The following is a 26,283-nucleotide window of genomic DNA, read 5'->3' on the forward strand; positions in this document are numbered from 1 at the left end:
GTATATATTGTATCTTTCTAAATACTGCCTCTCAAAGCAGGTTGCTATCATATAAAACGTTTATATTCTTTAAACATTTTTTTAATGTTTATTTATTCTTGAGAGACAGACAGAGACAGAGTGTGAGTGGGGGAGGGTCAGCGAGAGAGGGAGACATAGAATCTGAAGCAGGCTCCAGGCTCCGAGCTGTCAGCACGGAGCCTGGTGCGGCCTCGAACTCACAAACTGTGAGATCATGACCTGAGCCAAAGTCGGACGCTTAATTAACCAACTGAGCCACCCAGGCGCCCCCAAAACCCTTATATTCTTCCTGCAAAACCCCTTTTTCTTTCCTCTGTTAAGCTATTGCAACAACATTTGAACAAGCAGGTGAGGGTAGTCAGGAGTGAAGGTGTTACTATTATGATTTTCATCTTCTACAAATATTTATTAAGGATCCAAGGATAGGACTACCCTAGTCAGGACAAGCCACTTTTAATTAGGAAGCTTACAGTGAATGACTTCGTGAACCGTCAAGCAGCAAAAAGGGATGCAATATTAGGGTGACTTGGGGTTAGTTACACTTTCCCCACATCTCCCTCAAGTTCTGAAATTTATAGCTGCTCTAGAAGCAGCTAGGTCATAAGCTATTTGAGGCAAGGGACACAATTCCTACTGTGTAATATCTTCAGCACCCACAGTATCTTCTACAAATGATACAAATTGATGGAAATTGGAGCATTTTATAGATATGATCAAAGCTTTTAAATAAAGTATTAAAGCGCAGCAGAGAAGAAACTAATGGTTGCTAGGGGGAGAAAGTTGAGAGGTGGGCAAAATGGGTGAAGGGGAATGGGAGATACAAGCTTCCAGTTATGGAATGAATAAGTCACAGGGATAAAAGAGGGAATATAGTCATTGGTATTGCAATAGTGCTCTACGGTGACAGAAGGTAGCTATACTTGTGAGCACAGAATAGTATAGGCTTGTCCAATCACCATGTTGGTTAGCTGAAACTAATGTAACATTGTGTGTCAATAATACTCCAATAAAAAATATTTTTCTAAGTTTATTTATTTATTTTGAGAGAGAAAGTGAGTGTGTTTGCGTGGCAGGGGAGGGACAGAGGGAGAGGGAGAGAGAGAATCCCAAGCAGGCTTCATGCCCAGCACAGAGCCCCATGCTGGGCTCGATCTCACAACCTTGAGATCGTGACCTGAGCTGATATCAAGCCACCCAGGCGCCCCTAAAATTTTTTTTCAAGTAAAAAAAATATTGAAGTGTAATTTTAATTTATGAATAAGTAATTAACACATAGAATAGGAAGCTCTTAATAACTCAGTATTGAAATTACGAATGTCCAACGAACTCATACAGATGTGGTTGGAATTCTGTGTGACTCGAGGCAAGTTACCAACACTCTCTTGAGTCTGTGTTTTCATTTTTGAAAATGGAGATGAACAAGACAACTTCACTGAGTTGTACTAAAGCACCAGTGAGTTAATGTCCTCAATGTGCACCAGTGCAGAGTTGAGGACACAGCAGATGGTCGGCAATCAGAGCTATTTTACGCTCTCACAAGAGGCAGTAACACAGTTAGGTATCGGCTTAAACCTAAGAACTTCTTTTTTTGTCAGTATTAGATAAGGGTTCACTTCAGCTTAATCAAGATTAGCCAGGGCTTAAGATTCCAGAAAAGGGTGCACTGTCTGCTCTGTTAAAGGAGGACAAAGTCAAATTCTGGCAAACAAAAGTAGAAGGCATAAGAAGCAGTGAAGAATCCACTAACACTCTAGGGCACACTTCACCTAGAACAGTTCTTTGATCGCAGAGGGTGTCGCGTTCTTGGCCAGTTTCCCCAAATCCTTCCCTTTGCCTCCTGTCGCTTCAAGTGTTTCAAGGGTCGAGTTTCATGCACGTGGCCACCATCCCAGAGTATACTTCTAACAGGCAGCGGGATGCTTGGGCTACCAGCTCTCCTCTGGCCTTAGAGTCCTCCAAGTTTGCCACAACAGATTATTTTAAGAGCCCAGCCATCCTTTGGCCATCTAAAGAAAGTCTAAAATATTAACTGCCTGTTCCATTGAATAGGAATAATTTTTCAAAGTCATAATTTAATGGGCCTTTGACATAGCTCAGAATGGTAAACATCGGCCACAGAAATAAATCTTGAACTAGATTAAGATATAAATAGTAAATATGACTCAGAAAATACACCAAATATCAACATGCTTCACACTTACTAGATATTTTCCCTTCATTTCCTCACTGTCTCTGTTAATACTCAGCATTTATAGTTGTACCACAGCTTTCAGGTCTGATTGACTTTAACATCATTCCAAATTTTTACACTCCTTCATGTGGGATTACTTGGTAAAGTTTAACTCATTTGTTGAAATAATCATTTCCTTTGCTTATTCTCATTCTACATGTAGCCTACAGGTCAGTAAGAGTAGGGATACGGCAATGGTTAAATTGTTTCCTAGCTATTTCGGTTGTCTTTATGCATCAGAACTTCAGAATATCACTGTTACTTTATTTCAGCAATTAAAATTTCCCAAATACCAGAACATAGCCATATTTAAGTATCAATCTGAAAACCGTATTTTAAATACAAATTTGATTAGGTTTTCAACTTATGTCTAAAGTTATACATCAAATAAATTTTGGATTATGAGATGTTTTTACTTTATTTAATTAATATAGATGACAAAGCACATTGCTATTTATCGACTGGACACTTGTGAGCAGGTTTAAAATGACATATTTTCACTATTGCTTCCAAGAGCCTTTCCTAATCTTTGTCGTGAGGGGCTGTCCTGTGCACTGTAGAATGTTGTCGGTTTTTTTTCCATTTTTTTAATGTTTATTTATTATTGAGAGACAGAGAGAGACAGAGCATGAGCAGAAGAGGGGCAGAGAAAGGGGAGACACAGAATCTGAAGCAGGCTGTAGGCTCCAGGCTCCAGGCTGTCAGCACAGAGCCGGATGCGGGGCTCGAACCCACAAACCGCGAGATCATGACCTGAGTTGAAGCCGGACGCTTAAGTCCGACTGAGCCACCCAGGCGCCCCATGTGCACTGTAGAGTATTTAATGGCATCCCTGGCCTCTACTCATGAGACACTGGTAAAACCCCGCCTCCCCCTGGCTCTGACAACCAAAAGTGTCTACAGACATTGACAATGTTTCCTGGGGATGGGGAGGGGCATGGAGTTGCCCTGATGTAGAGTCCTAAAATGCCTCCACCTAATGTTCACTAGCATTATTTTGTCTTATAGGAAACAAATGGTATTGGTATATTGTGCTGTGTATTTAAATCTCAGTCAGATCTATGTGTATTTCTCCTGTCTCCTTCCCTTGCTTCTATTCTTGTTCCTCTAGGTTCTTCCATATTGATTCCCTCATTCATTGGCTCTCTCATTCAATAACATTTACTGAGCAGTGACTTTACGCTATGCATGATTCTAGGTGTTAGATCTCTTGGTCATCAAAAGGTTCTTGTTCTCTCAGAGCTTATATTAGAATGACACTTTACTTATTATTATTATTATTATTATTATTATTATTATTATTATTATTTTAAGTAGGCTCCATGCTCAGCATGGAGACCAACGTGGGGCTTGGACTCATGACCTGGAGATCAAGACCTGAGCTGAGATCAAGAGTCGGATGCTTCAGCCACCCAGGCACCCCATAGAGTGACACTTTTATTTTACACAGTGGTGAGCATGATCTTTTAAAAATATTAGTCAGGAATCAGAGAAGAGATGTCACTGAGAAAAATAGAGTAGGGAACTCCAAAATTCTGCCCTTCCGCTAAAGCAGCGGTTAAGCTGGCTAGAACTGTTAGATCAACTTTTTTTGAGTTCTGTAATTTGTTTAAAAAAAAAAAAACATAAAATAAAACAAAACAAAAAAATAAAAAAATTACAACCAAGGAAATCCTTCATGAAAAAAGAAGCTGCTGAATTTTGGAAAGAAAGCATTGTGGTATTTTAATTTACCCACCTACCATCGCCCATTCTCCAGCTTGGAGGCAGCTATGATGTTCCTGCACCCATGTTCCTGGTGCAGCTTGCTGGCAATAGGGATCGTGAATCAAAAAATTGTGGTTGTGTGTTTTGACCTGTCTAGTAACTATCTGAGGGATTGGGCTGAAATGGCCTGCCCACTTAGGTGCAAATATACTAGCTAAAGCTTCCTGGGGCAGCAAAGGATAACAGATGAGGCAAGCAGCAGACAGACTGACAAGCCTGGAAATGAAGAGGCTGTGGAAGGATATATATGGAGATATAAAGGCTTTGAAAAACTCCTCTGTATTCAGGGGAATCTAGAAAAGATCAGAGAAGTACTTCGGCTTTCACCTCTGCCAGACTTCTGGGCTCTGGGCAAGCAGGAAGTGAAGGCTAGGGTAGAACTCTAAACGGCCTGGCGAGGGCCGGCTGGGTGGCTCAGTCGGTGAAGCGTCTGATTCTTGGTTTTGGTTCAGATCATGATCTCATGGTTCATGAGTTCAAGCCCTACACTGAGCTCTGTGCTGACAGAGCGGAGTCTGCTTGGGATTCTCTTTCTCCCTCTGTCTCTGCCCCTCCCCCTGCGCTCTCTAGAATCTCTCTCTCTCCAAATAAATAAATTAAAAAAAAAAAAATTAAATGGCCTGGCTAAGCCTCGACGGAGTACCTCAACATACAGCCAACCTGCAAAGACTGGGATAGATTTTTTTTCTTTTGGTTTCTGATGTTTAAGGAAACCTCTGTCAAATTACCAGTTGGCCACTAGGCTAATGGAACAGAGACCTCAGTGGGCACTCCATACAAAAAAAACAACACAATATTGACAAAGTAGTTTAGAAAAGTCACTAAACAAGCAACAACAACAAATTCTGGGGAGGGGAGACAATTTAATTTCTAGAGTTACCACACTATAATATTCAAGATATCTAGTTATGAACAAAAAATTTACTAGGCATGCAAAGAAATAAGAAAGTATAGCTCAAGGGGACTAAGAGTACACTTAACCATGACAAGCACTGAGTAATATATGGAAAGTTGAATCACTATTGTGCCCCTGAAACTAACATGACACTGTATGCTAACTATACTGGAATTAAAATTAGAAAAAAAAAAAAAAAAAAAGGTAAGTATAGCCCATTCACATGAAAACAAGAGATTAACAGAAACTATTCCTGAGGAAGCCCAGACACTAGACTTACTAGACAAAACTTTAGATCAACTGTCTCCCTATCTGACCTGGTCCCTAAGTCTCCTGTCTCACCTAGTACCAGGTTATGTTTTGCTCACTGTCACCAGTCACACCGGCCGTCTTGTTCTTTCAAACCATCAAGCAGGTTCCCGTCTTAGGCCTTTAAACATGCTATGTATTCCCTCTGGAATGCTCTCCTACTTCATTGCACAGCTCACTCTGCATATCCTGGTCTCTGTTCATATTCTACCTCCTCAGAAGTACTTTTCCCGATCACCTTACCTAAAGGTGACCTTACCTAAAGCCTTACGTTTACTTAAAGGCAAAGCCCTTTACCTAAAGCCGCACCCTCCCTATCAATTTCTGTTCCCCTTCATGGTTCACATCACATTCTCTGAAATTATTTTCATTGGTTATTTATTTACTTGCTTGTTGTCTCCCTCACTAGAATGTAAGCTTCTTGACAGTAGGTACTTTTTACTGCAGATCACCCACCCTAGAATAGAAGAGGGAGCCAGAGCAGGACTGTGTAAGTATTAAATGAATAAATGAAAACAAGTTATATAAGTTGAACGAAAAGTAAAAACAAGAGAAGCTTATATAATTCCTATGAAAACTCTCTTCAGCTCAGAAATTTTGCCTACCAGTTGTTTAGTGAATCTGCTACAGAAAGTCTGTCCACCGACAAGGCCTCAAATGAGGTCAGTGGCGGAGGTGTCCTTAAGATTTTAAAGTAATCCTATTTGGGACAGCAGTGGAATGGATAACATACAAGTGCTGCTTAGTATTGCTTTGAGGAAAGAATAAAGGGAAAACAGACTGACTAGTCTTTGTCTCCTCTTGTTCTGCAACTTTGGACTCAATGCCCAGAGAAGAGAGCTCTCTCTGATTCTGGCAAGGTTTTAAAATTACCTGAAAGAAAAAATTATTCTGAAGAATGAAGTTTATGAGCGGCTGTAGGGGTCACCCCATTTAGTATTAAACTATTTTCATTCTGAATGAAAATCTTTCTAGAACCTGTTCTACACATCCACTTTTTCAACATATCAGCCCCTTTCTTTTCTTCCAAAAGCCACTCTAATGTACACGGTAACATTTTCTGAGGCAATAGGGCATGGTGATGAAGAAGACTGAAGTCAAAGAGCTTCGGATTGAAAGCCTGGCTTTGCCCCTCACCGGCGGAGCAAATGGACACTCTGTGCCTCAGCTTCTTCATCTAGAAATAGGGATAACACTAGTCCCTGCCTCGGCAGGCTACGCCTTGTAAGGACCAAGCGGATTGCCGCACGTAATGCGTTTAGCACACTGCCTGGTACACAGTTCTGCCTGCAAAACGTTAGCTGCCGCCGCCCTGACTGCCGTCACGGCTATTATTACGGCCATTTGTTTTTTGGTGTCTCAAGTGCCTAATAAAAGTCTTAAATTATTATAGTACATACTATAACTACGTACATACACGTGCACCGTAACTCTTTAAAAAGTCACAAGGTTACTGGCTTTTACATAAAATGGTCCCCGGCAGATTTTCTGGAGCGCTCTTATGTGCTGGTTATTATAGTTCTTCTATTTTCCTTTGTGAAGCCTCTGATTGCTGTTCTGCTGTTGTTAGTCATTTTTCCCATCTGTGTGGGCCTCTTTCTATGCTTCCACTTTTGTAGGGGGGCATAAACACCAGTAAACCAAGCTTGTTAGGCACGTGTGTTAAGTAAAAGCTCTCCTAGGCATGGAGAGAGCAGGAATTTGACTCCGTGGACACCTCTTTTGGCTCTTCAGAGGTATTTTTCCCCTGGTTTCCTGATTCTTGGATAAACATAAAAAGTTATCTGAAATTTAAGTTTCTGAAGAGGCAGAGGTAATAAACATAAGTAAATGCTCAAATTAAAAATCCTCTCTAATTTAGTTCAAATAAAGACTCACTAACCTCCTACTATAGCTAGGTACTGAGGGAATAAAGATACATGGCCTTCCACCTTAAGAAGCCTGCAATCTAGAGGGGAAGATAAAGCATAAACAAATAATGTCGTGATAATAAAATAGATACCAAAGGCTTTCACACTGGATACTATGGGAGCTAAAAAAAAAAAGGGGGACCATAACCAAACCCAAGGACTCAGGGAAAGCTTCCTGAAAAGGATCATGCCTGAGCTGAGCCCTGCACGTTGCTTTGAGAGAGTTGGCAGGGGTGCACGTGCACGTGTGAGGTAATCGTTTGGTATTGCTATGATAAAAGACAGTGAGACAGGAAAAGGTGAAATACAAAGCAAGGAATCAGACTGAATACAGGCCCGGGTCAAAAGAGGTCCTCGTACACCAGGCTAAGAGGCTTGGACATCACTTGGGAAGAGATGGGAAGCCATTAAGAAAACTTTCAGGAGAGAGGTGTCTCGGTGGCTCAGGCAATCGAGCGTCCGACTCTTGATTTCATTTCAGTAAAGATCTCATGGTTGTGAGATCGGGCTCTGAGCTGGGTGTGGAGCCTGCTTAAGATTCTCGCTCTCCCTTTGCCCCTTCCCCCCTCTCCGTTTCTCAGAAAAGACAACTTGAAGGAAAAAAAGCAATTTTTAGATTTTCCTTTTCGATGTGTAACTCAGGCAGCACTGTGAAAGACAAGGCAAAGCTAGAAAACACTGGAAGAAGAGAGACCGGTTAGGTATCTGTTGCAATTAATAAGCCAGAGATGGAAAAGCCTGGATAAGGGCAAGGTGGCAGTTATGGCGAGGAAGAGAGGGAGAGCGAGGTCCCAGATGCATGTTGAAGATAAAACCGGCTGGCCCTGGTGACTTACCACAGGAGAGGGATGCGAGGCTGAGAGGAGTCAGGGTTTAGGCCTTGAATTACTGGTTAGATGAGAGCACAGTGAGTTGTGAGAGAAGTAGCACAGCTTTTTTGTTGTTGGTCTTTATTTTGTTGGTCTTTATTTGTTTTTTTTTTTATTTTTGAATTTTATTTTATTCTTTTTTGAATAGTGGATATTGGAACAGAAATGAATGCATTTAAGTTGAGATATGTTAAGCCTGAGTTAATTACTATAGAGGTCAGAACTGTAGGTAAAAATTTTAGAGTAATGAACAAATAGAGCCGACAAAGCAGGTACATGGGAACATGTATGAAAAGAAGGGCAGCCGAACAAGGGTGGGGTGGGACACTGGAGAACACTGGTGCTTACAGAGGGGCAGGGGAGGATGGCCCGTGAAAGAACCCGCGAGATCACTCTGACAGGTGCGTGGAGAGAACAGTGCCATGAAAGCCAAGCACGGCTTTCACATGGAGAGATTAACAAAAAAGCTCAACACGCCGGTAACAGCTGCATTTTTTGAGCACTCACTGCATATCAGTCACTGTGACGTTTTAGACATTGTGTCTCATTTGATCCGTGGGCCCTAGGGGATGCGTCTGAAGTTCAGCGAAGCCATGGAACTTACTAAGGTCATAGGGCGAACTGGCGGGACTGGGATCTGAACCCAGGTCGGCTGGGTTACAAAGCCCATGTTCTTAATTCTGCTGGGGTAACAGAACTTCTTCAGGATGCAACCTAACATTATTGTAATAAGGAATGCTCTAGATTGCTTTTCCAAAAAGCAGATCTTAAAAACTATCCCATAATCTCAGAGGGATAGTTAATATCTGATGAGATCATTATACATTTGATCACTTTACACAGTTAAAATAGATTATTTGGCTGATGTATTTCTTCAAGATCTTTTTACTTCATAAATACCACCCTTGTCAAATTAGAAGAACAATAAAGTGTAACACAAGGCAATACACTCAACCGATTTGAGCTCTGCTGCAGGGAAGTCAGAAGGAAGGTCCTGGATGGACCCAGTCAGTGTCCCCCAGAGGAAAATGAAACACCCTGGGCCTGAGTCCACTCAGTCTCCTCGCAGACACTACTACCGGCCTGAAGGAAAACCAGGGAGGATGTACAGAATTTAACACAAACCTACCACAAACATAGAAAAGTTAATTAAAAGAGCTATTCCATACAAGGTTTATTTTAGATAATGAATAAGTATCCATCTAAAGATAGTGTCACATTTTGTTATAAAAGCTGTAATTTCCCTATTTCCCACTAGAGGAAGCAATAGCATTACTCTTACCATTTGGTGGATAAAATACTGCATATTCTTCTAGTCCTAGTTTTCCTGTAAGAAAAAAACAAACAAACCATAGAAGGTTTCAATATGATTAAATAAAATAAATCTTCAAAAATTAACTTATTTTGTGGATGTACTAATAATGCAATTTTAAAAGGCACAGTATGATCTCCTTTAACTTCATTTTAGGAAATGGAATTAATTTGAAAATATACCAGCTAATCTTTTGATATTAGCAAATCCTTTCATCAATTAAAGTCAATAATACAAATTTAAGTGTGAGGCAATTGATACAAAATAATTAAAAGAACAAATGCTTTCAAGTGCCTTAAGCATTTAAGAAGAGAAGCCTCTATTTAGAAGCATAGAATTGTTTTGCTAACTATGAATAATTCTAATCTGTTCATTAAAGTAAGTCCTAAGCTTTGCAGCGCCTCATTGGTTTTACATTCTTATGGAATGTGCTGAAAAGTTAACAAGTAAATGTCTTAAACCATATAGTGGTAATATTTTCTGAATCCTAAAACAGTTCATGTGGTCCAAGAATGAGGCTAAATATTGGAAAGCAGAATTGTTTCAGAAAATGAAAGTATATTCGCTATAATCAAATGTTTAAAGTAGTTTTAAAAAAATATAGCTTTCCCTTAACTTTTAAGGTTCTGAGGTCCCCTCCCCCACCTTCCATTGAATATCGTTAGATAGCCTTTATCTTGACAGTTTTTTCTAATACCTTTCGTTGACTTTTCTATTGAAAAGTCTCATGCATTCTTGCACTTGGCTTTAAGATAAGGTTTTTAGTTAAAAAATTTTTTTGCTCTTCTTGTTGGGGGTGGTGGCAGAGAGGGGACAAATAAGAAGAATGAGCAGCTTAGGTTAGGGTGGAGACAACAAGCACTGAGCTTGTGAGTAAGGAGAATGGAATAATGAAAGGTAGATGAGAGAGAGAGAGAGAGAGAGAGAGAAAGTGCGAGAAAGAGAGACAGAGAGACAGAGAGAGGGAGATGATAGAGAGTACTAGCTGGGTACTAAATATGGGGCTAGGTGCAAACCCTTGTAAATTCCTAAGTGATAAGAGACTAGGAGAATCTTTTGTTCTATTGGGATGACTCTGGTGGACTCCTGGGTGGGGACTGGTCACCAGAAAGACCAAGTCATGATTAGAACCCTGGAATTTTCAGCCCCATCTCCCATTTTCCAGAGAGGGGACAGGAGCTGGAAATGGAGTTAGTAAATTGATCATACCTATGTGAGAAACCCTCCATAAAATCCCAAGTAGTCAGGTGTTCAGAGAGCTTGCAGGTGGGTGAACATATCAATATTGGGAGGCTGACACACCCCAACTCCATGGGGACAGAAGCTCCTATGCTCAGGACCCTCCTAGACCTCGCCGTATGTATGTCTTCATCTGGCTGTTCATCTGTATCCTTTATCACATCCTTTCATAAACTGGTAGATGTACGTTTCCTTGAGTTATGTGAGCTGCTCTAGCAAATTAATTGAACCCAAGAAGCAGGTTGTTGGAACTTCTAATCTATAGCTGGTTGGTCAGAGGCACAGGTGATAAACGGGGTTTTGACTGTCATCAGAAGAGTGTGTGTGTGTGTGTGTGTGTGTATGTGTGTGAGGGGTATGGCAGTCTCATGGGACTGAGCCCTCAGTCTGTGGGATGTGAGGCTATCTCTGGGTACACAGTGCAGAACTGAGCTAAATTGTAGAATGCCCAGGTGGTGTCGGAGACTTGTTTCTTGTTTTAGGGGAAATTCCCATATATTTGGTGTCGGAAGTGGAGTGTTTTATGTGAGTAGTAAATGGTACACATGGTAGAGAAACACAGTAGGAAAGAACTGGATTTTTCCCTACACAGGACGGAAAAATAAGTTTTTCTGATACAGTAAGATATAGCCTAGTTCCTCAAGGACCTATGATTTTGTGGGGGAGGAGTGGGAATCTTTCCACATGTAGGGAATATATATAGGCCAGAATAAATATGGTCACGTGGGATAATCAGGGAATCAAAGTGAGCTGGGTTAAGACAAAATTGACTGATAGAGGGCCTTAAAATCTTGGCTGAGTTTAGAAGTGAACCCATTAAATAAGTTCTTCAGTCAGCTTTTTAGCAAATGATGTTAAAGAAACAAACAAGCAGACCAAAGGTTTCTATAAGCTCAGTTTAGAAGCAGTGGAGTTAAGAGAGCCCCCCAGTTTGGGGAGGGGGAGCCTGATCCCAGCCAGGTAATATAGGCTCATCCTAGGGCAGGGGTTACAGCAATCAGGCAGGCAGTCAGACTCAGGAGATATGGGAGAAAGAGTTTACTTCTTTATGGGAACAGAGAATGATCACACACAATAGGGTTATAAGCTTTCAGTGATTGGTGTTCACCACTTAATAAAAAGGAGAAATTGAGAAAGGCTTCCTGCTGAAATTAGTTCAGCTGTCAGGTAATAGCAGGATATTGAAATAGCAATATCTGCTAGGCAGCTAGTGATAAAGAAGGGAAGAAAGCACTAAAATAGAAATTAGAGTGCTAATAGCATATAAATTACATCAAATTTTAAGTGCTGTAGAACATTTTGAGAGAAGGAATAGAGAAGTTAAAAAAAAGCAGCAGAAGAAGCAAATTCATGTGATAAACTCGTAGTTAGGGGGGAAAATAAAAGTCAACAGATATGACAAAAACAGCAATAGAGGAGCGGGCAAACAGGAAAGATAAAGGAGGTAACTTTAAGTGCTGCTTCTGGGAACCACCCGCCTTTGATTGTGCTGAGTTGTTCACCCGTGATTTGAGTAGGAGTTGAAAGCACGGTTGCAACAATCTGAGAGCAATTTCATTAACAATAAAAAAATTAACAACACTAATATATGCTATAAAATGTAACAGTCTTGCTATGATTTTGTAAGTCTTAAAAAATACTCCCTTTATGTAACTAAAATTTTACCTCTGATGTATGATTTCGGTGGTGAAGCGCTGTTGTACGCAAAATGACCCAACACAGATGTATCCCGGGAGAAACAAAGTAATACCTAGGTAGAACAGGGGAAGAAAGAAACAATTAAGCACTGTTTTATAACAGGTAATTAATTCATCACTACTTCCTTCCTAGGAGGCACTGAGGTAGAATCTTTCCAATTCAGTATTGTGTCTGGAAATGGGAGGAGTGCCCTCTGTTGGTGCACCTGCACTAAGTGTTACAGGGGATGCCAAATGCGATGGCCAAAGTTCACCCAGACTTCTCACTGTGAGCCCCGTAAATCTTGAACAAGCTACTAACTACCAGTTGATTCCTTTATTCTGTTTTCCACCTGGAAAAGAGAAGTAGCTGGGAGACATTTGACACGATGACAAATGTATAGGAGGACCGTAGGTAACTACGTGGCCCACAGAGCAGCCTGGGAAGTGCAGGAAGCTGGAACTAGAGTCTCTGCGGGGATGCAGGAGCAGACAGGTGGGTGTGTCAGGGAGAGCAACTCCTGGGTATCTAGAAGGGACAGCAGCAGCGGAACGAGAGAGAGCTAAAGAGCTAATACAGGTCAGAAGCTGGTTGTCCTGACCAGCAGGTGCAGTGGGGCAAGTCGGCCTGGAGATGAAAATAGGAAGGGCAGAGAGTCAGGATCAACGATGTCCTTAGGAGGGACCGGGTTGCTGAGACCAGCTTGGAACTTGGGGGCAGGAGGTCAATCCTAAGGTGATTAGTGACAGGAAATCTGGGTCCTGGTATTGGAAAACCTGGGATTGAAAAGATGCTCCTGAGAAAAGAATCGAGAATGACAGAAGGTAGAAGCCCAGTTAACAGAACAGGGGCACAAGGTCAGGGTTGGACTAGGAAGCAGGACCCATGGAGAAACTGTGGGTCCAGGGCATAAAAAGGGGCCCAGCTTTAGAAAAAGAATAGATATGGAGATTAAGCATCAGTGAGGACCAATGGCGGAATGTACCAACCATTGCCACTGATTGACTTTTACTGTATTTTAAAAGACTACGCAAGCAATACACGGTTATGGTAAAAATTGTAAATACAGATCATCAAAAAAGGAGAAAAAAAACACCTAGAAGCCCATCAGTGTTAATATTCTGATGTATATCTTTCAGACTGCTCTTATACATATATACATACATACATACATTTTTCAAACAATAGTTAGGCATACTGTTCTATAATCTATTTTCTCTCAGTATTATAATAAATATTCCAAGTCCACATTTTTTTAATGTTGCAGAATATGCCACTATATGAATAAACATAGTTTATCTAGCCTGTCTTTTATTGTTGAACATTTAATTACTTCCACTTTTCCCCAACTATAAACAGTGCCGAAGTAAACTTCCCTATAGCTAAATATTTATGTACACCTTTACTTAAATTCCTAAAACTGAACCAGCTGTCTGGTCAAAGCAATGGGCATTTTAAATCTAAAACTTTTGATACACATTGTCAAACTGCCCTCTAGATAGAGTTTGTCATGTTTTTGTTGTCAATAATACAGCAATAAGACAGTGTACTTTTTCTCTTATTCTCATCAAAACAGGTTATCAGCATCTTATAAGTACAAACAGCATTTTGCTTTAATTACTAATATGGTTGAACATTTTTCCGTTTGCATTTATTTTGTTATTTTCCAGCTCATCATCTTAGTCCATTTTAAAATAGATGTTTTTAAAATTATTGATTTGTTTACATTTCTTGTATATTAACAATTCTGACCTTTGGTCTAATTACATGTTTCAAATGGCTCTGCTGACACAGAGATGTTCTTTTTTTTGTTTGTTTGTTTATTTTTGAGAGAGACAGAGTGTGAGTGGGGGAGGAGCAGAGAGAGAGGGAGAAACAGAATCGGAAGCAGGATCTAGGCTCTGAGCTGTCAGCACAGAGCCTGATGTAGGACTCGAACCCACGAACCATGAGATCATGACCTGAGCCAAAGCCAGACGCTTAACTAACTGAGCCACCCAGGCACCCCCTGACACAGAGATGTTCTTAATTTTTATGTGCTCAAATCTCCCAAAACTTTAATGCTTAGAAAGTTCCTCCCCACATTTAAAATATTCTCTGTATATTCACCTAGATTATGAAAGTCTTTAGGGTTTTTCATCAAATATTTCTGGTTATTCCCCTTTGGCTATATGTCAGCCTGTCTTTTCCAGCCCCTTTGGGGTTAGGTGTGGCCATGTGATTTGCTCTTCAGTCAGTGAAATACATACGTGTCATTTGAAAATTTCTGAATGAAAGCTTCAAGAATTGGAGCAGTAACCACATTCCTTTTCCCTCTGCATGGCAACCGCCAGTGTTCTAGACAGTGGTTACCCTATCAGCCTAGGTTCTGGAGTGAGGATGACACAGACCTAGGTCCCATCCTATCAGAGGGACATGACCACGAGCAAGAAATCTCAACCTGTGTTGAGATTTTTTACTTGTATGTTATCACAGTGTAAGCCAGCGCATCCTGACTCAAACAGGAAATTCTGTCTAGCATTTTTTTTAGTGGCTTAAAACAATAAAAATTTATTCTCTCACAGTTCTACTGGGCCAGAAATCCAAAATCAAGGTATAGGCAGGGCCATATTCCTTCCAGAGCTTCTAGGGGAGATTCCTCCCTGCCTCTTCCAGCTTCTGGTGTCTCCAAGTGTTCCTTGGCTTGAAACTGTACAGCTCTAATCTCAGCCTCCAAATTCACATATCTTTTCTTCTTCTCTCTCCTCTAGGTCTCTCTCTCTCTCTCTCTCTCTCTCTCGCTCTCGCTCTTGCTCTCGCTCTCTCTCTCTGTCTCCCTCTTGTTGAAGTATAGTTGATATACAATATTGTATTAGTTTCAGAATAGTGATTCCACAATTCTATACATTGAGCAATGCAACCCTTGCTAAGTATAGTTACCTCCTAACACTATACAAAGTTATTATTTTATTAACTATATTCCCTATGTTGTATTTTTCATTCTTATGACTTATCTATTTTATAACTTGAAGCTTATGCCTCTTATTCACCTATTTTGCCTATCCCCTCACCCCTCTCTAGTCTGGCAACCACCAGTTTTTTCTCTGTATTTATAAATCTGTTTTTTGGATTGTTCATTTGTTTTGTTTTCTTAGACTCCACATGTAAGTGAAATCACATGGCATTTGTCTTTCTCTGTCTGACTTGTTTCACTTGGTATAATACGTTCTAGATTCATTCATGTTGCTGCAAATGGCAAGAGAGATGAATGGATAAAGAAGTTGTGGTATAGAAATACAATGGATTACTACTCAGCCATAAAAAAAGAATGAAATCTTCCCACTTGCCTAGCATTTTTGATAAATTCATTTTGTGGTAAATGTATTAACCCTTTGGAACTCTGTTTGAAACTGTACCACTCGAGTTGAAATTCTATTCCACTACTTACTAGCTGTGTGACATTGGGCAAGTTACCAGACTTCTTGGCGTTTCAATATCCTCACGTGTAATATGCAGAGTATGCAGACCCTAAGAATACCTACATCAGAGGCTATTGTGGGATTAATTAATATACATAAAGTGTGTAGAAAAGTGCCTAGCAAATGGTGAATATTATTAAAATGTTAGCTGCAATTACTATTACCACTACTATTATTTTAATTTTATTCTATACTCTGTATTTTCCCCACTGTATATTTAATTTGGGGCTTGTTTTTATTTTATTTTATTTTTTAGAGTTTACTTATTTATGTTTGAGAGAGACAGAGAGAGAGAGAGAGAGAGACAGAGAGACAGAGAGAGAGAGACAGAGCACACGAGTAGGGGAGTGGCAGAGAGACAGGAGAGAGAGAATCCCAAGCAGATTCCGCACTGCCAGCGCAGAGCCCAATGTGGGGCCTGAACTCACGAACTGCAAGACCATGATCCGAGCTGAAACCAAGAGTTGGAAGCTTAACCGAATGAGCCACCCAGGCACCCCTGGGATTTGTTTTTATTTATATGGCTCACGACTGTCGTGTTTCTTCAACTTTAAATTTTGTTTATCCACATTTCTAGAAAATTCTCAACCATTATCTTTTTGAATGATGCCTTTGCCCCATTCTCTATTCACTTCTACTTGACTCCTATGACACGTAGGACTGAGCTACACTTACTCAACCTGCCATATCTCTTAATTACTTTTATTATGTGCCCCATTCTGAATGACTTCTACAGATGTTATCTTTTAAAAATCAGTTCACTAATTCTTTCCTTCTGTTTCTACAATGTACCAGGCACTGTTCTAGGTGCTTAGTGCTTGGAAAGATGGAGTTACTATCAACTGAAATAGGGAAAGTTGAGTGGAACAGTTTTGGGAGTGAGATCAGGGTTCAGTCTTCAACATACCAAATTCGAGATATCTCCAAAAACCTAAGTGGAGGTATTGAATAGGCAGGTGGAGATTGGGAGAGAAGTTTGGACTGAAGATGTAAGTTTAGAAGGTATCAACATATACATGATAATGAAAATCACAAGAGAGTTGAACTTGGTGAAATCAGCAAGTGAGTGAGTATAACTAGAAAAAGACCAAGAACTGAGACCTGAGGCACTTGAACATTAAGATATGAAGGAGAAGGGAAGGAATGAGTCTTAGAGATTGAGGAAAAACCAAGAGAGGTAGATTTCCCATGATGCTAATAAAGGGGCGTTAGGATCTCTCATTAGCATGGGTCCCTTTGGGTGCTGGGAATTGCTGGGAGGTATAGCATGCTCTAAATAAGGAGGGCAAATCAGGCTGTGATCAGAAAATGTTTCTATGTATGCATTTCTAATAAACTGCCTAATATGATCTCAGAAAAATGGGCCCTGAACTTCTTACTGTTCTAATAATTTGTCATGATTTTCCCCTTGTTCTAAAGAACTATGTGTTCTTACCTAATTATGATTTATTTGTAACATTATATTCTCTATCTTTAAAAGGTTCCCCAAATTATATAAGCTTCAGGTTCCCAAAATGCTAGATTTGCCTCTGGTGACCAGTAAAGTAAGAGAAGAACCAGAAAGAGTGTGGTGTCTTAAAAGCCAAGTGAAGACAGGGCACAACTGGGTCACATGCTGGTAAGAGATCAGTTAAGAGGAGGACTGACCACCGGTCATTGGATTTAGTTATTGGGAACCTTCCCAACAGCAGTGTCAGCTCCAAAGGTAGAACATATCTGTTTTGTTTTTTTTAAATATATATTTTAAATCAATTAATTTTGAAAGAGAGAGAGAAAGAGCATGATTAGGGGAGAGGCAGAGAGAGAGAGGGAGACAGAGAATTCCAAGCAGTCTCCGCACTGGCAGCACAGAGTCTGATGCGAGGCTCGAACTCACGAACCGGAAGGTCATGACCTGAGCTGAAACCAAGAGTCGGATGCTTAACCGACTGAGCCACCCAGCGCCGCTGTTTTTTGTGTTCTTTTTAAAGTTAACAATGAATTTCAGACATCCTTTCATACCAGTACATATGAACACATTGCTACTTTATATAGAGCTGCTTCATTTTAAGAGCTACCTTGCATTTCATTATAAGTATAAACCATAATTTATTTAATGGGTTAGTCCCTTATAAAAGAACATTCAAACAATTTTCAATTTTATGCTATTTCTTGCAGTGCCAAAATAATTTGCCTTTTACTGTGTCATTTCATACACATATGAGTATCTCTATAGGGAAAATACATAGAAATATAATACATAGAATAGAATTTACAAGAGTAAATAATTTTAATATTTTATTTGATAAATATGCATTTAATTGAATTATTTTATTTGTTCTAATAGCTTTCAGTTAATTCCTTTGAATTTTTATACATCTATACTTGATAATAATTTTATATTCTTTCTGACATCTATAACTCTAATTTATATGAAAACGTGACAGACCAAAGGTTTTAACCTTTGGGATGCAACAAAGTCAGTCCTAAGGAAGTATGTTGCAATTCAGGCCTATCTCAAGAAGCAAGAAAGGTCCCAAATATACAACCTAACCTTACACCTCAAGGAGGTAGAAAGGAAACAGAAAATAAAGCCTAAACCCAACAGAAGAAGGGAAATAATAAAGATTAGAGCAGAAATAAACAATAGAAACAAACAAACACAAAAACCCCAGTAGAACAGATCAATGAAACTAAGAGCTTGTTTTTTGAAAGAATTAACAAAATTGATAAACCCTTAGCCCGATTTGTCAAAGAGAGGACCCAAATAGATAAAACCAATGAAAGAGGAGAGATCACAGCCAATAAAGACCACAGAAATACAAACACTTATAAGAGAATACTATGAAAAATTATATGCCAACAAACTGGGCAATCGGGAAGAAATGGACAAATTCCTAGAAACTCACAAACTACCAAAACTGAAATAGGGAGAAATAAAAAATTTGAACAGACCCATAACCAGCAAAGAAATTGAATCAGTAATCAAAAATCTCCCAACAAACAAGAGTCCTGGGCCAGATGGCTTCCCAGGGAAATTCTACCAGACATTTAAAGAAGAGCTTAATACATATTCTTCTCAAACTGTTCCAGAAAAAATAGAAATGGAAGGAAAACTTCCAAACTCATTCTATGAAGTCAACATTACCTTGATTCCAAACTAGACAAAGACCCCACTAAAAAGGAGAATTACTGGCCAATATTCCTGATGAACATGGATGCAAATATTATCAACAAGATACTAGCAAATTGAATTCAACAGTACACTAAAAGAATTATTCACTGTGATCAATTGGGATTTATTCCTGGGCTGCAGGGCCAGTTCAACATTGGCAAATTAATGAACATGATTTATCACATTAATAAAACAAAGAATAAGAACCATATGATGCTGTCAATAGAGGCAGACAAAGCATTTGAAAAACAGATCATCCATTCTTGATAAAAACCCTCAACAAAGTAGGGATAGATGGAGCATACCTCAACATTATAAAGGCCATTTATGAAAGACCCATAGCTAATATCATTCTCAATGGGGAAAAATTGAGACCCTTACCCCTATGGTCAGAAACAAGACAAGGATGTCCACGCTCACCATTGCTATTTAACATAGTACTGGAAATCTTAGCCTCAGCAATCAGAGAACAAAAAGAAATAAAAGGCATCTAAATCAGCAAGGAAGAAGTTAAACTTTCACTATTTGCAGATAACATGATACTCTAGAGACCTGAAAGAAAGTCCACAAAAAAAAAAAAAACACAAAACACGCTAGAACTAATGCATGAATTTAGCAAAGTTGCAGGATATAAAACCAATGTGCAGAAATCTGTTGCATTTCTATATAGCAATAAGAAAATCAAGGAATCTATCCCATTTGCAATTGCACCAAAAACAGATACACAGGAAAAAAACCAACTAGAAAGGTAAAAGATCTGTACTCTGAAAACTATCGAAACTTATAAAAGAAATTGAAGAGGAAACAAAGAAATGGAAAAGTGTTCCATGTTCATGGATTGGAAGAACATCGTTAAAATGTCTATTCTACCCAAAGCAATCTACACATTTAATGCCATCCCTAGCAAAATGCCACCAGCATTTTTTGCAGAGCTAGAACAGACAATCCTAAAATTTGTATAGAACCACAAAAGACCCCAAATAGCCAAAACAATCCTGAAAAAGAAAAGCAAAACTGGAAGCATCACAATTCTGGATTTCAAGCTGTATTACAAAGCTGTAGTCATCAAGACAATAGGGTACTGGCACAAAAACAGACACGTAGATTAATGGAACAGAATAGAAAACCCAGAAATGGACCCATAACTGGATGGCCAGTGAATCTTTGACAAAGCAGGAAAGAATATTCAAAGGCAAAAAGATAGTGTCTTCAACAAATGGTGTTGGGAAAATTGTACGGCAACATGCAGAAGAATTAAACTGGACCACTTTCTTACACCATACACAAAAATAAATTCAAAATGGATGAAAGACCTGAATGAGAGACAGGAAACAATCAAAATCCTAGAGGAGAACACGGGCAGCAACCCCTTTGACCTCAGCCGGAGCAACTTCTTACTAGACACATCGCCGAAGGAAGGCAAGGGAGACAGAAGCAAACATGAACTACTGGGACTTCGTCAAGATAATATGCTTCTGCACAGTGAAGGAAATGATCAACAAAACTAAAAGCCAGCGTACAGAATGGGAGCAGATATTTGCAAATGACATATCTGATAAAGGGTTAGTATCCAAAGTCTATAAAAAACTTACCAAACTCAACACCCCAAAAACAAATAACCCAGTTAAGAAATGGGCAAAAGACATGAATAGACACTTTTCCAAAGAAGACATCCAGATGGCTAACAGACACATGAAAAGATGCTCAACCACACTAGTCATCAGGGAAACACAAATCAAAACCATGATGAGATACCACTTCACACCTGTCAGAATGGCTAAAATGAAGAACATAGGAAACAACAGGTATTGAGGATCCAGAGAGAGGGGAACCCTTTTGCACTGTTGGTGGGAATGCAAACTGGTACAGCCACTCTTATAAAAAGAAATTGAACAGTATGGAGGTTCCTCAAAAAACTAAAAACAGACCTACCCTATGATCTAGCAATTGCACTATTAGGTATTTACCCGAAGGTTACAAAAATACAGATTTGAAGGCGATACATGCACCCCAATGTTTATAGCAGCATTATCAACAATAGCTAAACTATGAACAGAGCCCAAATGTCCATCAAATGATGAATGGATAAAGAAGATGTGATGCACATATTTACAGTGGAATGTTACTCAGCCATCTAAAAGAATGAAATCTTGCCATTTGCAATGACATGGATGGAGCTAGAATGTATTATGATAAGCGAAATAAGTCAATGAGAAAGACAAATACCATGTGATTTCATTCATTTGTGGAACTTAAGAAACAAAGCAGATAAACACATGGGAATGGGAAGGAAGAGAGGGAAACAAACCACAAGAGACTCTTAATGATAGGGAGCAAACTATGGGTTGACAGAGGGAGGTGGGCTAGATGGGTGGCTAGATGGGTGATGGGTATTAAGGAAGGCACTTGTGATGAGCACTGGGTGTTGTATGTAAGTGATGAATCACTGAATTCTACTCCTGAAACCAATATTGCACTGTATGTTAACTAACTAACTAGCTATATATTTGTTCTAAGCAACTAAATTTGTGGTAATTTGTTATAGCAGCACTAATAAACTATACAATTAAAATAACTAATAAAGTAATACAGCCAATATAATAATAAACTAAAACAACCAATAACAAACTAATACAATTAAAGTAAAATAAAATAATGCAAAAGAAATATTCCTACACATATCTTTCTAGCATTGTCTGGAGGGAAAACAATTCCTAAAGAAATGTTTTCATTAACTCTCCCTTAGCAGGCTAGTGGGAACATACTAATGTCAGGAGAAGTTCTGTGCTTAAATATATACTCCTTAAGTCTTTTGCCGCAGAGAAGGCAAGATATTTGAGACCACTCTATAGAGAATATTGGTGCCTGTAAAGGGATATTGCCAGAGAGAGGCCATACGTCAGACAACATGCACTAGTGTGCCAGCCTCGTGTGCAAGCGAAGATCTGCCAACTTCCATTCTAACCAGAGTTGTTTTAGCTTCTGAGATACCAATTTGGTAACTGTAAGGAAGTAACAGTTCAATTGTAAATTTGCTATAAAATGTTGTGAAGGTACCCGGGTAGCTCAGTCGGTTAAGCGTCTGACTCTTGATTTTGGTTTAGGTCATCGTCTCATGATTTCTGGGTTTGAGCCCCGTGTTGAGCTCCACACTGACAGTGCAGAGCCTGCTTGGGACTCTCTCTCTCCCCCTCTCCCTGCCCCACCCCAATTCGCACGTGCTCTCTTTCTCTCTCTCAAAATAAATGAACTTTTTTTAAAAAGTTGTGATTATATACAGATGACAATTTCAGTGAACCAGAAATTAACTAGATAATTAACTAGAAAGCTTAACTTTGATTACTCAGTAATTAAGTGAAAACTGAACTTGATGAGGATGAGGTCACACATGGTAATGACATACTTTATTTAGAAGAGCTGTAAGAACTTGCATGTGTAAGTCTCAACTACAGTTTACACAGCGGAATTACACCTAAAATGTCTATATATAGCTACAAAAGATTTACTCGAGCCTACAGTTTTCTTTAGTGCCTTGAAAAAATTTATGGTGAATGTTTCTAAGAAATAAGTTATTAAAAAGCACATAAGAAACAATGGGTATCAATTGGAAATCACTTAGAACTATTACACAATTTTTTTCACTTATGGCTCTTGCATTTTTACTCACACCAATGTGGAGAATTTCAAATGATAAATTTGCAAAAACGATTCTTAAAACACTCTTCCCTGATTTGAATTTTCATAAATGAAAGGGCAAAGTGGCTTACAAGGGCTTTGAAATTGGGCGGATCTGGCCTCGGCTCTGAGTCTCTGCTTCTTCATCCATAGAATGGGAATAAACCGACCTTGCAGATAAGAATTCCTTTTAAAGTAAATAAAGTATCTGCAGCAGATCCTGGAACTTAACAGGCCACGCATAAATAGGTGATAACAGTGCTAACAATCTCACTTGCAATGATTGGAGAATACTGGGAGAAAAATTAAAAAAAAAAACAAAAAAAAAACAAAGGCCTCTTTCTGGTCTAGTTTCTTGCTTAGGCACGGGCTCTCATCTTCTTATCACATTCTTATAAGAAAAAAACAAACTTTTAAAACCTTCCCCTTCTCTGTGTGACTTCCAACCTGTACATTCTTTCTGAGCGTCTAATCTGAATTCCCGGGGCCACCATGCTTGTAACTATCCGAAACCGGAAAATCCAGTCATTCTTGATTCTCCACGTACATATTTAGCCAGTTACAGAAATCTACCTTTGATGGCTTGCTCGCTCTCCCTCTTTCTCTCTCTCTCTCTCTCCCTTCCCTCCCTCTCTCCTTCCAACAAATATTTACTGAACACATACTGTGTGGCAGGCACTGTTCAAAATAATATTGTATGTCACATGCTACGTGCAACGGAAAAAAATAATGCAGACAAGACAGATAATGCAGGCACATATATTGGGAGAAGTTTGCTACTTAAATTAGGGACCTAGAAGTGGTCAGGAAATGAGCCTGGGGTAATAAGATTTTTGGTAGAAGAAAAGCCCCCTGGAAGCACATAGGTAAGTCTAGAATTTAAGGGAGAGGTCCAGAAAGAGATAGGAAATGGGGAGTTGTCAGTATAAAGATGATATAAAACTGTGAGAATAGATGAGATCACCAAATGCAAAGAGGAAAAAAAAGAGGTCCAGAGACTTATCCTTGGGGTACTCCAGGGTGAGACAAGGAGATGAGACACGAGACAAGGTGAATGAGAATGCCAGCCGGTAAGAGAGAAGGCAACTAAAACACACAATATCCTAGAAGACAAGTGAATAAAGAGAAGACTAGGAAAGGGGGGGGGGGTGATTAATTGAATGAAACGAGTAAGACGAGAAGTGGGAACAAGATTCTGCAATATGAAGTCGATTGTGACTTTAGTGGAACAGTTGGACAAAAAGAAATGAAATAAAGGAGGATTCAAGAGAGAATAGGAGGATGGAACTTGAAAACAATATCTACGGATTTTTTTAAAAGAGGTTTTGCTGAATAAGGGAACAGAGAGGAATGGGGTTGTAGCTGGAAGAATAGGGATCAAGAAAGATTTTTGTTTCATTTTATTTTGCTTTGTTTTTTAGATGAGAGGGATGACAGCACATTTGTACACTGAGAGGAGCGATCCAATAGATAGGGGAAAATTGACAGTAGAAAAACTAATAGGAGCACCCGGCTGGCTCAGTCCGTTAAGCGTCTGACCCTTGATTTCAGCTCAGGTCATGATCTCACGGTTGGTGAGTGTGAAGTCCTCGTGGGGGCTCTGCGCTGACGGGGTTGAGCCTGCTTGGGATTCTCTCTCTCCCTGCCCCTCCCCCTGCTCACATGTGCACTCTCTCCCTCTCTCTCTCGAAATAAATAAATAAACTTAAAAAAAAAGAAGAAGAAAAGAAAAGCTAACAACTGCACTGCTTTTGAGTGCCAAAGGGACATGAGTTTTAGTGTCCAGATGCAGATGTTGGTTTTCTCATAGACAAAAGCTAGGGCAGTTTATCTCTAGTAACATGAAAGAAAAGCTGAGCATATGGGTGCAGGTACAGTACGTATGGTTCTGGGAATATGTGGGGCGGGGGGGGGGTCTCTTCTCAGAGCTTTCACTTTTTTCAGAAAGAGGACTCAAAGCCATCATCTGAAAAAGAGGTGGGGGTATAAAGATTCGGGAAGTGTGCAAAGTCATCGAAGAGACTGGCTAGATAACAGAATGGATGGAAGACTGGGCTAGGGAAATGAAGTAGAATATCTGGGCAGAAGGAACAACTCTCTGGAGGGTAGCGGTCACGAATTTAAAGTACAGGCACTCCCGGGTGACTCAGTAGGTTGAACGTCTGACTCTTGGTTTCGGCTCAGGTCATGATCTCATGGTTCGAGGGTTCGAGTCCCATGCTTGGGATTCTCTCTCTCTCTCTTTCTGTCTACCCCTCTCCCCTGCTAGTGCTCACTATAAATGAGTGAATGAATGAATGAATGAAGCACAGCTAGTTGCGTGTTTTCCTCCAGCCACGTTCAAATGCACATCACCACCACAGAATTGGTGGAGAATTGTATTCCAGCGGGGTTAAGGTTTTGTCAGGTAATTACTATTAGAAAGTAGGAGGAAGGCAAGGGAGTTGAACACGTATTCAAGAGGAAGAGATAGATAAAGATAGATCATGGCATTGACACATCTTTATTTGTTCTCTCCTGTCAGCTCACACTGATCTTGCTCTGTATCAGGTGCTCACTAAGGCTAACCTGAACCGCTCGAGCTGTTCACTGCCATGCCAAGCTAATCTCTCCTCACCAGTTACTGTCTGCACGCAGTTGGTGTTCATTTCTGTTGTCCCCATTCTCCTCCAAACTCCTTGCCTTTAAGAACCAGACATTTCTTACAACATTTCTATTCCGAAGCCACCACTAAACTGTATACGATGCTACTCCTAGAATTTATTTCTGCTTTAACTCTATTTGCATGGATCATTACATAAATGTATATCAGAACATTTATCAAATTATAACCGTGCAACTGCCTTTCCCCTCATTTTCCACTAAAATGTGAGCTTCATAAAATCTTTTTATGCGGGACCTAACACAGTACCTGCAAGAGAACACACTTGATATGGTGTGATATGGAGACATGAATAAGTGATATTTGATTGCCCTTGGGCCTTTCTTAAACGCCATTCAGTGGCACTGAAATATCTGTTAACTATGACATATTCTTATATGTCACTACTGCTGAGCATATGCTAGATCAACCAGGCACATGATAGAAGGCTTACCACACAACAGAGTAAGTCCCCATGTCTTCCCTTTACTATATAGGAATTCTTCTTTATGAATATTGCATACACTTGGGACCATATGTTAACTTTTTTAGGTTGTCATGCTATACCAGAACCCCAAAATGATTCAACTTCCCCATTTACTTACATAGACTAAGGGGCATCTTCCGAACACATTTTAAAACTGGCAATCTAAAAATTTCAGTATCAGAAAGCATTTTTAAGAATTTCATGCAAACTAAAAACTAAACTTTGGAATACTAAAAAGTTGACTTATTACTCAAAACATTATTTCTATAATATTCAGGTTGTTGCCTATAAAATTTAGGTAACTAACTAATTTAGGGTCACTCAGGGGCAGTACCTAGTGCATCCGTGTAACACAGACCCAGGTTTTCCTTGAAGAAGGATTACTGGAGGTTTTCTCATCTATCTGTGGACACAGAAATGCCCCATGCCATCTAATTTTGTAGTCTAGTCCCAAAACTCAATAAATGGGTTATGTCCTAAGGCATGGCCAGAAACATTAAATTTCCTCCATTATTACCAACAATTTCCTCATAAAGCAATTGTGTACCTAAGCAGTTCTGCCAAAGGAAAGCTTGTAATTAATGATTAAAAAGCAAACAAACAAACAAACAAACAAACAAACAAAAAACGCACAATAAA

The 26,283-nt window shown here is 39.6% G+C and overlaps 1 protein-coding gene across 4 annotated transcripts in view; it reads right to left on the reverse strand.

The window, feature by feature from the left end:
- The window catches only part of TBC1D19 (TBC1 domain family member 19), a 152,347-nt gene that overhangs the window by 19,569 nt on the left and 106,495 nt on the right, over nucleotides 1-26,283 (reverse strand). For all 4 annotated transcript variants that reach the window (XM_047857045.1, XM_047857048.1, XM_047857047.1 and 1 more), the window contains 2 exons: nucleotides 12,218-12,302; nucleotides 9,284-9,328 (listed from right to left, as the gene is read on the reverse strand). In XM_047857045.1, the coding sequence (XP_047713001.1) occupies nucleotides 9,284-9,328; nucleotides 12,218-12,302 (130 nt within the window). The remainder of the gene's footprint in view (nucleotides 1-9,283; nucleotides 9,329-12,217; nucleotides 12,303-26,283) is intronic.

This window comes from Prionailurus viverrinus, chromosome B1 (genome assembly GCF_022837055.1).
Source record: "Prionailurus viverrinus isolate Anna chromosome B1, UM_Priviv_1.0, whole genome shotgun sequence".
NCBI classification, from domain to species: domain Eukaryota; kingdom Metazoa; phylum Chordata; class Mammalia; order Carnivora; family Felidae; genus Prionailurus; species Prionailurus viverrinus.